Consider the following 14685-nt stretch of genomic DNA (forward strand, 5'->3'; position numbering starts at 1 on the left):
GTAGTATAAAGATTTTTTATATTATCATTTAATTATAGATTCTTATATAATTAAAATTATTAAATTTGATAATAATTTAAAAGCGGTTACCACTAAATTCATATTCTAATTAAAACTAATATATTAAGAAAAGGCAACTAATGAAATAAATAAAATAGCTATTAATTAAGAGAAAATTATGCTATAAGGCCTACTTTTTAGCTCTAATATTACCTTGATTTTTTCTTTAAAAAAAGAGAGAATATTAACTAGTAACATAAGCCTAAAGAATCCATTTTTGAAGAAAATAACATATACTCTCAATTTTACTTATCAATTAATTAATATATTTTACAACTAATTATTATAAGTCTTAATTTTTCAATCATAACTTGATAATTATGTTTGTGTGCGCTAGTGGGGCTGCCACGCACGTTTTTCACTTTCTTATGTTGTGTAGTATACTCGCCGTCAAATATGCGGCTAATGACATGGTTGTATCCATGAAATAACAATTATAATCCTTTTTGTTTTGGGAAACAGATTATAATCCAAATTATTACATATCTCTAGTTGAACGGTCCAAGTCTAACAAAGACCTAAACAAATAAAAGAAACTGAAAATTTCTTTCTTTCAGAAGCACCACTCTTTATTCCCTATATTTGCATTGGATTTAACAGAGAAAACTGTATCAATATTTTGTTATTGAAGCTAGACGAGGGGTGGACCTTCCAGACGAATATAATCATACATAATGGCTTGAAACGGACCATTGCCTCTTGACTGTGTCAAAAAGATGGTGTTATCTCCTTCAACAAGTTGAGTACTCGCTATGTCTATATTATAAAGCCAATATAGTCCATGAATTCCATGCCTAGCAATAGAGTTATCCCTTCCTATCAACCCACTTGAAAATAGTGGACGAGTGGCCTTTGGATTGTTAACTCGAACCTAAAATTGTAAACATGTACTCATAAAAAATAGGGTAGTGTATATTGCACTCTTATTTAAGGAAGTTATATGTAAAATACTCGTATCATTAATATAGCTATAAGAAAATAAAAAAGAATATTTTAGATAAGAAACGCACCTGAAGTTCAGAAAATGTGGCTGATGCCAAAGCCACTCGAAGTTTATAGCTACTGCTTTTGTTCACTTTGTCGAGCTGAAACTTGATTTGCCATGTGGTTCCTTGATATGTATTATCATCTTTCTTCCTGAAAACAAGGAGAAAAAGCCAACGATGTTTTGTTTCAAATTTGCCACTGATAAATATAACGAATTCATAAAGCAAAACCAATTATGAATCTACTGTCTTTACCTAGTAACTTGAGCAAAGAACCAATCTTTGGTGTAGTCACTAACACCAACTGTGTAGATCAAGTCTTTGTCAGGGTATAGTTCAGCATATCTCTCCCATAACCCATATTGCCTAAACCTGCCAATTATAATCCACCATAACAATTATAGACAGATAGTCTCAGTCAATTTACAAGCTTTTACTGCATTTGCATGGGAAATTAATGTTGGTCCAATGGAATCAATGTTTGGCTTTTGAAAATATGATCATAATATAATAATGACCACGAAATCTTGCCCTGTACTTCCTAATCTAAATTTTCTGAACAGTCCTAGATTGAATTTGTAATCATACTGAAAGTTTAAGTTGAAACGTATACAAGAGACATAAAGGGTGACTAACTTGTCAGGATGATTAACATAAAGTTTGTTGATATATTTGGGGTTTGGATCAGGAACATAGAACTCAGCAGCTGAGCGATCAGGGATACCAATTTCCCACAATGTTGGACCATCTCTTGGAGGTTCATATACAAGGTCCCCAATGTCAATGTCACAACCTGTTTTCACATAAACCAAATATAAAATAGTTAATACGATAATTGTCAGTAAATTTAAAAATATATTTAGTTTGAATACCTTCTGTTATATTCATAACTACATCATATTTATAGTCACCGATAAATCCTGGCACCCAGGCGTAAACATTATAGTCGCCAGCATTTATATTGCTGATGGAGAAGTACCCATCATCATCTGCTTTAGCCCAGAATTGATAATTCTGATAACAATTAATAATGTAATATATCCATTAGCTAATGGTGTTTCTGTAGGCGTATTAAGATCATAAAACGGTACATTATACTGAAATGAGCATACTAAGAATAACGTTAACACTCATTTTTTTCCTTTTCAATTCACCTTGCATTCTCTTTGCCAAGATCCCACGTCTCCTGGTGGAGCCAAGCCAACATAGGCCCCTTTTGCTGATATATAGTCATCGGCTATATACCTATATATTTTATATGCCAAAATATAATTAATTGAAAACAAATCACATTTACTTTCAATGACCATAAAACTACCATAATACAAATGAAAAAATTTGCATTGCACTTATACTGCTACGATTATTCACTTAGTTCAGTCAATTTCACGAGCAGATTTAGGTGATTCTCTTTTGAAGTAATATTCAAAATCTTGATCACAAAAAATTATAATGACCAAAAATAATATCTAAAAACTATGGAATATATAAGAAACATGTGAGTACAGATTAAAAAAAAATTGAAAAAGCAAAATTTGCCTAATACATTATTTTATGAGAACACACCTCTCTCGAACCAATAGCCTGCCACTAACATTACCACGTTCGTCCCATTTTGGGAAATCCTCTGACTCAGGAAAATTGTAAGGCCAGCTTTGAACTTCCACCAGCATCTGTAAGTTTGGTTTGGTAGGTGCATGTATTAGTGTCACTATGTTAGCTATGTTAGAAAATCTAGGTATAAATATATAGGCTTAGATAAAGTAATTTTAAACCTGTAGTTTAGCATCTTCCCAAAGCTCAAGGGGGTCACCTCCATCATTCGAAGAATTTAAATAAATGAAAACTGGGCCAAAAACCTTCTTCCATGCCTCACCACCTTTGAACTTAGGCACCAGATCCTCTCCACTATAATGAGCACTCAGAAACACCTGATTATGTGATTTTGTAGCAAGGACTCTAAAGTCAGACCCAAGTCGCAACAATTGTATATTTGCAAAACATGTAACTATCACGTGCTATTGTCAATCGTAGGACGCAAACATGAACATGTTTGGAGAAATTAAGAATTGTATATTACACAAACCTTGAACACTTACAGCAAGTGTTGTAGGTCCCACATGTGAAGTTAAGTTTTGTTTGACGGGTCCACCGGATCGAAACTCATTGCTAGGCGTAATTAGCCAGAATCCCACTGCCGGATCCATGCAGATCCATCCATGAACTTGGCTATCTTTGTTGTCACATGAATATTGGTACTTGTCGTCCACCTACACGTAAATTCGACCAAATCATTATCCCAATAATAATTAAATACATCATCATCAACAACAATAAAGTCACGTAATTAACTATGCTCCAAAACTAATGATTACTCCCTAATAAGATCTCCTAAATACTAAAGTTATTTAAGAAATAAATTATTTATTTTTTAAATTAATAAAAAGCAATTATATATTATAAATTTGTTGTGTATTCCAAAATTATTTATAATAATAAATTGTTAAATTAGTATTTCATATATTTAATAAATAAGCATGTCTATTAATATTGATAATAAGTGAATGTCTCGTTGATATAACTCTTGTACTAAATAAGAATACCAAAAAGCTTAACAATGCATTTAAAAATGAGTTTTATTTCTTTTAATTACAAGAAAAAATTAATAATAATTCTTTCTTTCTAAAAATATCATAAGAATTACTTTAGTAATGGAGAATGTAAAATATTTAAAGTTATCGATCTATTAAATTTTGTAATATTATGTAACTTTTAATAAAAACTTATTATATATAAATTCTAATTGTATACTTTTGAATACGTGTTAAAAAAAATAATTTTTTTTTTTACATTAAGTGTGTTTTCTACTTGGACAATCTTATTTGAACTAAATTATTAGAGGCAGAACTTAAGAATGCAACCTAAGTTAGTCTATTTAATAATATTTATGCAAATGTCACGTAAAAATGTAATTAAAAATAGAAAATAGAAGGGAAAATTACAATTCCAACCCAAGATTACCTCTCCTTGAAGTTCTGGTTCGATAGGGTTGACAAGGAGAACTGCCTCTGGGTAGGCAAGAGCTTGGCCCCTGGGTGGTAATCGGTCATCTGGAAGAGGCATCTTTCTTTGTCTATTAGCTGCCATCGCCATATAATGGAACCTGTCAATACCACCGGGTATCCATGTTAACAATGTTAATTGATCATATTAGAGTCTATCTTTGCGGCTAAAAAAAATCACCTCATTTTTTTTGCTTATTTTTAAAAGTTTGAATCATAAATAAGGATGCTACTAATCAGTGCCTTAATGCTTGTTAATAAACCAACAAATAGTAATGTTTTAGCAAAAAATTCATTAAAATATTTGAGAATGAGTGTATTTTTATTTTTTTAACAAAATATTTTTTATTTCTTAACCAATACGTAAGATCATTTGTTAACATTTTCCAATAAATAATAAAAGAAATATTTTCACTATTTTTTTATAAACTTTTATAGATAAATATAAACTAAAAACAAGATAGTATTTTTATTTTGTCAAAAAAATATTTAGAATCTCTCCTTACTTGTCTTTTCTAAGCTTGAAAGCAATTCTTGCTTCATCAAGATTGAAAGCAGGCCAGTCCCCCAAGTGCTCAAATATTGCATAGGAGTAGAAGCCGTAAGAACCACGAAGCATTACGAACCTAGAATCACTCATTCAATTGATATGAGTTAGAATTTTCATTCTAGTTCCACAATCTTAACAACGTAATAAGACAATGATTGGTGTCACTTAATGACCTTTTATCAATATTTAAAGGAACCAACTTGCCCTCCAGAGAAGCATTCCACGTCCTGGTGAAGGATAACTCAACTTGGTCCTCATTTTCAACCATTACTTTGAAAGTGGTTCCCTTTATGCTGCAGTGACGTTTCACAATAACTACTTGTAACTTTCTTTAAGATATAGCATACATTGTTATAGTGGAAAGAAGAAAATGAAAACTCACACAATGAGTAATTTTTTTTTATAAAAACTTTTAACATTTAATGTTATCAATTTCTATTTTATAATTGTATCTTGTAATTTTTAATAAAAATTTACTATACATAAGTTTTTATTGTGTATCATTGATTACATAAAAAAATAAAAAAAAGAAAAGAAGATAGACATACACATCAAATATACCAGTGGTTCCTGTACTTGCCGGTGAGCTCCAAACAATGTCCCAATACCTACATCACAGATTTTTGTATTACTGATAGGAATCCCAAACGAAGTTCCTTAATTTGTAACAATAACTACGACTACCCTCTATTAGATTCCTCATTCAAAATTTCAAGCAAGTTATCGATGCCATTATACTGTATTCCAGTCACAATTCCCTCAGGATTTGATAAGGTGACTCTTAGTATGCCATTGTCCATCACCACCTGCACATGAAATTAATTTAATTACTTTGAACATGAATAAATTTTTTAAAGCATAGCGAATAAGAATTTCATATAATAATTAACAACATCTACTTCAGACTAACACAAAAATTATTAAGATATATGGAAGGAAAAAAGAAATTCACAAGATAGGGATTTAAATACATGATGATCTTGAATACTAAGTTGCACTCCAATTGGCAGCATGATGGCACGTGCAAGGAAACAGATAAGGGTGCAATGAAAGTCTCAAAGATTCAGAATAATTTGAGAGAATTAATGGCTGAGAATTGATCTTATAATGTGAAGAAAGAATGGGCTTTATATGGTACCAAAGGCTGGTTTTGAAGCAGTGTCTGGAGAAAAACCGTTTGTGCTTATGTTACACTACTCAGCAATATGCCAACAGAACTTGGAGTCTGAGCACTTAAATAAATTAGTTTAGTTTCCTTGAACTAGAGAGAAAGCATTCTTTTGAATCTCTTTACTTGGTCGCCAAAGTTGTTAGGTGTCTACGGAGTATTAGATAAAAGCGTGTGAGTGAAGGAACATTCAGTCACGTAATATAAGGATAAAAATATTGGATTTATTGCTTGTTTTGGTTTCGTTCATTTGCTATTAGTTCATTGGAAATTTTGAGCCGCATCCTCGCTTTACCGCTTAGTTTTCTAAAAGTTAAATAAACTTGATACATTATGAATCCATGTAAATTTTATTGAGCTTTTTAATTTAACTTTGAATTGATTAATGTCAAATATATAGTTTTGTTCTTTAAACATGCAAAGGTTTTCTTATGCTAGGTAGGTACACTAAACGAAGCTACTGCATTTACCATCTCCGCAGGCTTGATTGGTTACTAGACCTCTATATGTACTACTCATAGTCAAATACAATTAGAGCTTGTTTGGAACGAGGAGTTGATTTCAATTGAATGAAAAAATATCGCAGCCACTCAACCTGATTTATAGCTTGTTTTTCATCGTTGATTTTATCTAAAGACTCGTTTTTTATTGGATAAACTGATTACCAAACAGGCTCTTAGTAATTGAAAATACCGTTAGCTTAATTACCTACCCTCTCGACGGGCTTTATTGTGTCGGAAATAACAGAAAGCCAACCATGTACGCCTTATGAGCCTTCCGACAGCTACCTGAATAATCTTTTTTGGGCCATATACTCACCTTTGTATCCTTGAATATCTAAATAATAATGGAAATATTTTTTGTACCACTTTAGGGATAGCTTTTATGTATCTCTTTTATAGTTAGAATATAATTTTAGGATCCATGTATACAGAAAAGACAAAAAAAAAAGTGAGATAAAAATAATTATAGACAATTTTTAGTAACTCAAATAACAAAACTGAATTAATAATTCGTATAACAGCAAAATATAAAACGTTTATTAGAATTTGGAAGTGTTATGTCGTGTTTTATTTATTATTATTATTTACTTTAATTTTCCTGCTGACGTTCAGAACCCAGGGTGAACTTCCACATTATTCAAAACGGGCAGCATAAAACCATGTTCTATCTGCTGGTTACATGGTGAACAAACATAAATATGAATTTATTACGTGTAAAGGTATTCCAGAACCTTTGTACACTCTATAAACTACAGAAAAGGAAATATAATAATAGGTATACAATGGTCAGACAAATACGTTCCAATATGATGAAAATGCATTTATTTCCCAAGGTTGACTTAAGTTTCTGCTTTGAAACAAGGTGGCCCTTCCAAACGAATATAATCATACATGAGCCCCTGAAAGGGACTGGTGCATCTTGGTTGCGTAAAATATATAGTATTCGTGCCATCAATAAGAAGAGAACATGGTATATTCACATGGTATAGCCAATAGAGTCCATGTATTCCATGTCTTGCAATTGAGTTGTCCCTTCCTATTAATCCACTGGTAAATAGGGGTCGCCTTGAATTGGGATCGTTTACTCGAATCTTCATAGACAATGCATACAGGTCAGCAGAAAATTTTAAGAGGTCAAGTACTTACATGTTACATTATATCAAACGAGGCCATGTGTGTTTTAGAGAGTAAAAAAGGCAAGGGAGTTTACCTGCAATTCAGCTAGTGTTGCAGATGCAAGTGCGACTCTCAGTTTGTATGTACTTCCCTGAACCACACCACTGACTTCGAACTTGATTTGCCAAGTTGTTCCTTGATGAGTGTTATCCTCTCTTTTTCTGCAGTTGCACAAGCTTGAATTAATGTATTAACTCAAAGAATTCCAACTATAATAGATGAAGTGGGGCACTATAATCTTCAGCCATTTTATATAAATAATAATATTCGAAGAATCAGACCTGGGAGCCTGAGCAAAAAACCAATCCTTCGTATAGTCACTAACACCAACTGTGTATACCAAATCTGCATCAGGATACAATTCTGTATACCGGTCCCATAATCCATACTGCCTGAACCTGCAAGTTGAGAGAAAAAGGGAAGATCTTAGACAAGATCAACTGGCGTCTCAAGGAAACATTTCAACGCATGTAAAAGGCAAAATGCAAAGTTTGATGATAATTTCAGTATATGCACCATTTCATAATACGTATAGTATAGATTCAAAATTAAGCAAATCCTATTTAGGAATATAATGCGTAACAGAGCTAACCTGTCTGGATGGTTGATAAAAAGCTTATTAATATATTGAGGATTGGGATCTGGAACGTAAAATTCTGCAGCAGATCTATCAGGAATACCTATTTCCCACAATGTGGGACCATCCCTTGGAGGCTCATATACAAGTTCACCCAATTCCATATAAGAACCTGCATTGCAAGTTTAGTAAGCATAGATTATTTTGCAAGATGACAATCGGAAAAATGATTTCCACTTTGACCAAGCTAAGGAACCTGAAATTATCCTCATTAAATCATTAAATCTGTAGTCCCCCACAAAACCAGGTACCCAAGCAAAAAGGTTGTAGTCGCCTGCTCGTATATTTCTAATAGTAAAAAATCCATTCTCATCTGCTCTGGTCCAGAATTGATAGTCCTGGCAGGATTAAAAATTAAATAATCATCTAGAAAAGAGTTCTATGGAGCACCCTAGCATTCTTTTAATTATTTTGATTTGCACAATTTATGTTTTTCAAAAGAAAAGGAAACAAGGTTATGCTTCACATAACTTGCAAGATCATCATCCCAAATGCAAAAAGAAAATGACAGTCGAGCATAAACTACAAAAGTACAGCCTATGCAACTAAAACATTTGGTTTCAATAGGTCAGGGAAGAACACCTTGCATTCTCTTTGCCATGACCCTGCATCCCCGGGTGGGGCCAGACCAACATAAGCACCATTTGCTGATATTAAGTCTGTGCAGATGTACCTAGACATAATAATTAGAACAATTCTCTCAAATACACCAATATAAGGAAAAAAACCACAAAAGGTAAGTGAGAACATCTTTTTTTTTTTTTGCATATTACAAAAATAACAGAAATAATTTAATAAAAAATTGTAGCATTTATGCATCTCCCCACCTCCCTTTCCAAAAAATAAAAATAAAAAAATCCTTGCAATTATCAATAACTTGGAAATTTGTAATAGAATTAGGAAAACTATGATTGTGTTCCAAGCACCAGCATAACAATAAGATATACATCCAACAATTCCCTCAAGAACAATTAAAATAATATCTTACATACTTACCTGTCTAAGACAAGCAATCTGCCACTTACATTCCCCCGTTGATCTGATTTTAAAAAATCCTCTGAAGCTGGGAAAACATATGGCCAACTTTGAACTTCATTCATCATCTGAATATTAATTCAAATTAGTCTTTATCTTACAATTTCTTCATTCAATCGTCTATACAATCTACCTTCTAACAACAAAAATACAAGAGATACACGGGCAAACCTGTATTTTTGCATCCTCCCATAGCCAAAGTGGGTCGTCACCAGTTGATCCAGAATTAAGATAAATATATACAGGACCAAAAACCTTCTTCCATGGTTCACCACCTCTAAATCTGGGCACCAAATCTTGTCCCGCATAGTGACCGCTAAGAAACATCTAATGATGCCATGTTAATAAATAGGTTATAAGAGCAAAGAATCATGACAAATGATCTCAGCTAGTGATAACACAACATGATCGCCAAGTGAGAAAATCGTCATCTAGATCTGTTCACTTACTGCAAGTGTTGTGGGGCCTACATGTGAGGTCAAATTCTGTTTGACAGGTCCACCAGAACGAAACTCATCACTAGGAGTTATCTGCCAGAATCCCACTGGTGGACTGAAAGATATCCACCCATGAACTTGATTATGTATGTTTTCACATGAATATTGATACTTGTCATCCACCTGTGATTTAGAATCAAATAAAAACACAACAAAATACCTCATATACAATCAACTATGCAAAGGAAATAATCTCTTTCTCCTCTTAGACTAGCCACATGAAAAATTATGTGAGTGCCACTCAAAACTTGCCAGGTTGATCAACTACTCCATGTGTTTGAACTCCAAATAGTTTTTTTCTAAATAAGATGCAGTTTAGAGCAATTAATTCTGAATGAACTAATTTTGGAAGAGGAAAATGTTTGTCAAAAAGAAATTTAAGGAATGTGGTTTATTTTGGATAGTGAGATTAAATTGCTTTATGATCTCAAATTACTAAAAGGGTATACAAAATAATTGTTTAAAGGATTTAATTTAGTTCCCCCCTCCTCCTGTTGAGTTTCAGTAGCATTTTTCCATTCTCTGGTTTCATTCTGTTAAACTGCAAAATTGTAACTTTAACAAATAGAAGTTACAAAAATCAATTAAAGATTCCTGTACTCTCCTAAAACAAATGTTCTCCTTGTTAAAAGTTAGGAACAGACATGTCTTGATGTATAAACCTTCCAATTTAAAAGATTATAGCGTGAATAAGCTCTTTCAAAGTTGACAAAACCAAAAAAGACACAAGAATATAACAAATATGTTAATGGAGCAAAGTGACAAAGTTGAAACATAGAACAACAACAACCAAACCTTATTCATGTGAGGTAGAAAGTTGAAACACACATGGTGGCAAAATGATACTCCGCAAACCAGATGGAGTAAATCAAATTTAACCATATTTTAATGACATGAGTAGAGACAAATTGTAAAACTATGTGGCATATGGGTAAGAATGAATTTGGCTTTGAATTGATACTCAAACCATTTGAAGAATAGACATTTTTAGCTTCAATTAGCTAAACAACCTACTATCACCCAAACGATATCTAACACTGAAAAATTAAATCTTTACTTCAAACGTCAGTTTCAAATGTAAAATAGGACATGCCTACATGGCTTAAATAGACTACTAAGGTAAAATAGAATTAGAAGCTTTTACAAGATAACAACCATGCCAGAGGAAACATGTGTGATAGGTACCTCTCCTTTCAATCGTGGATCCTTGGGATTGACTAGTAGGACAGCTTCTGAGTAGCCCAAGGTTTGGCATCTTCCAGGCAAGCGATCTTCTGGAAAAGGCATAATCCTTTGCCTATTGTCTGCCATAGCCATGTATTGAAACCTATATACTTTATTGTTAAATGGTATGAATATCCAAAAATAGAAAAGGATTGCCTGTTGTTCGCAATGACCATCTCCATTAATGTTTTAAAACTCACATTACCAAAGATCTAGAAAGAGAATACGCTCATCTTATTCTGTCCCTGGATTTGTGAAATAAACTGATATTGGGAATTGCAAATACGATTTTGTCTATCCTATTCTCCAGGTGCATAGGTTAAGAAGCCAAAAAAATAGAAATTTTTGTATGTAATTAATTATTTTTATGTTTTCAATGTAATAAATTACTTCTTTTCTAGCAAAATTCTTATTTTTGACCTTTTAACCAATACACCCAACGTATAGAATAGAAAAATCATCACTTAATTATATGCGCATGCTACAACTAAAACAAGAATGAGAAACATAAGGAGAAACATTATGTGTGTGCACCCAAACCCACATAATATAATCAGTAAATTTACTTGTCTTTTCTAAGCTTGAAAGTGATCCTCGTTTCACTAAGATCAAAATCTGGCCATCCATTTAAGTGCTCATAAATTCCGTAAGAGTAGAAGCCTGATGAACCTCGGAGCATTATGAATCTGAAATTTACCATTTCACAAATTTTTATCCTGCAGTTATATTTCAAAAAGGTAATGATGCACAATTTAAGCAAGGACCTTTTGTCAATATTTAAGGGGACAAACTTTCCCTCAAGAGAAGGATCCCACATTCTTGTGAATGAAAGCTCGACCTGTTCCTCGTTTTGAACTATAACTTTAAAACATGTTCCTTTAATCCTGAACCATAACATGATAACATACACTCTAGTTAATTGTAAACTTTAATTGGCAAATGCAATTGAATGTATCTTTATGTAGAATTTGACTTGTTGGAATATTGAAGACATTATGTAGTTACAAAAGAAAGTAGCATTGCCATACACATCAAAGATTCCTTTGCTTCCTGGTGCACTCCAAACAAGGTCCCAGTACCTAAACATTCAATTGAAGGAAAAATCAGCTTTCAGCGTAAAAATAAGTGAGAGCTGCCTCTGATTTCCTCACTATCAGTAAGAAATATACTTTTCTTCTAAGAAAAGATGTAAAATACACTGTTATCTACAAGGCACATCAAATTTCATTTCTCAACCATATTCACGTTGCCTAGTGTAACTCTTGCTCTGTGTCATGGAAAAAAAAAGTAAATTTGTTACTGCCTATCAGCTTGAATTCTTGATTATTTCCTACTTCATTTAAGCATTTCACTTTGAAAAGCTGGCTACTCTATTCCACAACAAGATAGATGTTTGTGGTTGTGAGAGAGAGGGAGAGAGATGAGAATCATACATCACAACACACAAGGACCACATACCCTCTATTAGACTCCTTGTTGAGAACTTCAAGTAAATTGTCAACACCATTAAATCGTATCCCAGTGACAATCCCATCGGGATTTGATAACGTAACTTGGAGTATGCCATTGTCCATCACCACCTGCATATGCGAGTATTAAAATAAGTATGTGAAACATAAAAATAACTAACAGTGTTAAACAACACAAGGTTTTCGTTTTGCTCAAGGTTATCATAAAATGTTTGAACACATTTAATTAGTCATTGAACTTCGTAGAGGACACTTTATTGTGTTCCAACTTTTTTAGCTTGATGATGTGATATGGTTTTTAGGGATGGTTCTTTGAAGGATGGTTTTTGCAGTAACAAACTTTTGGATTCATAAACCTTATGAGGTGTGCAAGAACTTGAGGCAAAACCAACCTTGTGATTCTTGCAGAGAACAAACAAGTATGAGACAATTCCCTTTGAAAGGGATGATGCAAGGAGCAGTGGGCATGAAAAGAAGTGAGGTCTATGGGGGTTTTCTGTATCCAAAAAGGAGTCCAGCCTACCATCTCTTATTCCCTATTTATATCCCTTTGTTAAGGTGTCAATTAAGACAAAAATCATTAATAGGTGATAGGGACATGAGTCATTGCACGAGCTTTTATTGACCAGCATGCCTTCTACTCAACCTTTCCTATCATGCCTCCACATGCTTATCACGGTTTCCTATAGGGAAAATAAGTCATACATTCAAAAGGCTCGCCAATCTACTCTATCATCTACAACCTTCCCAGTAGAGTGTCAAAATGTTTTGGAATCGTTCTCTGCGGTTAAATGCTCTTGGAAGAGAGATTTTAGACATCCTAATTTATAAGATGTGCTAAGCAGAGTTGAGAAATTAAGGAGAAGGTGCCTTTACTTGCGGCTTTGGCTGTGAATGAATAGACATGACAAAGACCATAGAAAGAGATGATCAAAAGAAAATCATCAAGAGTTGATTGAGATATTTTATGGAGGGATGAGTGTTATGCCTTGGGCAACGAACAAGCATGTTTTTCAAAGAATCAAGGTAGATATTTGTCAAGCAACTTAAGTGAACGGACATAAGCTGAAAAGGGCATGACAAGTGGGTGCGAGTGAAATTCATTTTGGAGCAAGTTGCCGCACTTGGGAGACGGTGGTCTAAAAAATCTTGTGGTTTGGTTGCTCTCACATATTTCCTCCTCTCCTATAGCCGTTGTGTCATTTTCCCTGAGAGCTTAATATGCTCATGTGAAATAAATCTATCCAAAAGCTTGTCAAACCACATGACTGCTTCAAGTTCCCACTCATCACCTGAATTTTGGTTCCAAAGCTTCATCTTACACCTTAGTCACCCGAAAGCAGTTTCTCTCATAAGTCAAGCTGGCCTTCTAGTCCCTTTGAGATTGTTTTGCCTATAGGCTCTCACTGCAAGTAGGACTCTAAAAGATATATTTTCATAATGCAATTAAGCATACAAATACAATACAGGCATTCAAAAAAAGTTATTCAAGTAAAAGAATTTTAAGGTTACATACAATGGAATCAAAGTTTCCTGTAAAGTAATTTAACTTAAATTCTGGTGATAGGTAAGCTGCACATAATCGAATTCAAGTATAACAAGTATATTCAAGGTTTTACATTGAAGCCAAGATACAGAAACAACGAGAAAAAGGCACGAGTAAACTTACATGGTGATCTTGGATGTGCAACCGTACCCCTGGGCCAGACATGGCGAATCCTTGCTTTTCTTTTTACGACCTTGCAGATAACAGAAGGTATCTGAGTCAGGGTTGAGAATTCCAGCAAAGTTAAAAAGAAATGGAACTGCATAAGGAAACATAGCTATTCGTATCAATTTCAATGCCTGAATTTCTAATGATGTCTTTAAGTTTCAGAAAGAATAGTTTTCTGCTTCAACAAAAAACGTGTAGACGTGAAATCCTCATTTGATTCCTTCGGAAGTGAGTGATTTAACAACAAATTAGAGAAGCATACACTTGTTTGACGAGTTACTGTGAGAGAGATTTCAAATCTATATATTTGAAAAAAATGCACCGAGCAATCAATATCGTTCATGAATTACTCCACAATTGATGAACAGGAAATAGGAATGATGGGGATACATAGACACGTGTCACACGCCTGAGAGTTTGAAAATAGGCGATGGCATTGGAGTAAGCGCATAACCGAAAACAGAGCCAGAAAACATAACGCTCTACCCGCTGCCTTGTGTTTTCTTATTCCAGACAAATAGTTGTCTTATTATAAACAAATGCTAATGGATAATCCTATGATATTAGTTTAAAAAAACAAAAAACTATTAAAAATATTATTGGA

At 33.4% G+C, this 14685-nt stretch overlaps 1 protein-coding gene and 1 pseudogene across 9 annotated transcripts; both read right to left on the reverse strand.

Annotated features, from left to right (window-relative positions):
• Positions 1–1297: 1297 nt before the first annotated feature.
• On the reverse strand, positions 1298–5756 carry LOC113865573 (annotated as a pseudogene).
• Positions 5757–7017: 1261 nt separating this feature from the next.
• On the reverse strand, positions 7018–14587 carry LOC113865571 (rhamnogalacturonate lyase-like). 9 transcript variants are annotated; one of them, XM_027500234.1, is made up of 16 exons: positions 14472–14584; positions 14037–14106; positions 12357–12478; positions 11927–11977; positions 11663–11782; positions 11465–11584; positions 10860–11001; positions 9627–9797; positions 9349–9504; positions 9139–9245; positions 8725–8815; positions 8339–8480; positions 8098–8254; positions 7787–7903; positions 7540–7666; positions 7018–7420 (listed from the first exon to the last, which is right to left on the reverse strand). In XM_027500234.1, the coding sequence occupies exons 2-16, from the start codon at positions 14076–14078 to the stop codon at positions 7169–7171; spliced, it is 1917 nt and encodes a 638-aa protein (XP_027356035.1). In that variant the 5' UTR covers positions 14079–14106; positions 14472–14584; the 3' UTR covers positions 7018–7168. The 9 variants fall into 9 exon arrangements, with proteins under 9 accessions (XP_027356035.1, XP_027356034.1, XP_027356036.1 ...); XM_027500233.1 differs by having other exon boundaries at positions 7019–7420; positions 14344–14587; XM_027500235.1 differs by lacking the exon at positions 14472–14584 and having other exon boundaries at positions 7136–7420; positions 12342–12478; positions 14037–14378.
• Positions 14588–14685: the final 98 nt, after the last annotated feature.

The sequence above is a fragment of the Abrus precatorius genome, unplaced genomic scaffold, assembly GCF_003935025.1.
Source record: "Abrus precatorius isolate BTA unplaced genomic scaffold, Abrus_2018 Scaffold4, whole genome shotgun sequence".
NCBI classification, from domain to species: Eukaryota; Viridiplantae; Streptophyta; class Magnoliopsida; order Fabales; family Fabaceae; genus Abrus; species Abrus precatorius.

Excerpts from the sequence above, each read along its gene's own strand:
- LOC113865571 (XM_027500232.1), bottom strand. The coding sequence starts at position 14,078 with ATGTCTGGCCCAGGGGTACGGTTGCACATCCAAGATCACCAT. Across the intron at positions 9,798-10,859 it reads ATCCACGATTGAAAGGAGAG|GTGGATGACAAGTATCAATA; the intron begins GTACCTATCACA and ends TCTAAATCACAG. Across the intron at positions 9,246-9,348 it reads GGGAGGATGCAAAAATACAG|ATGATGAATGAAGTTCAAAG; the intron begins GTTTGCCCGTGT and ends ATTAATATTCAG.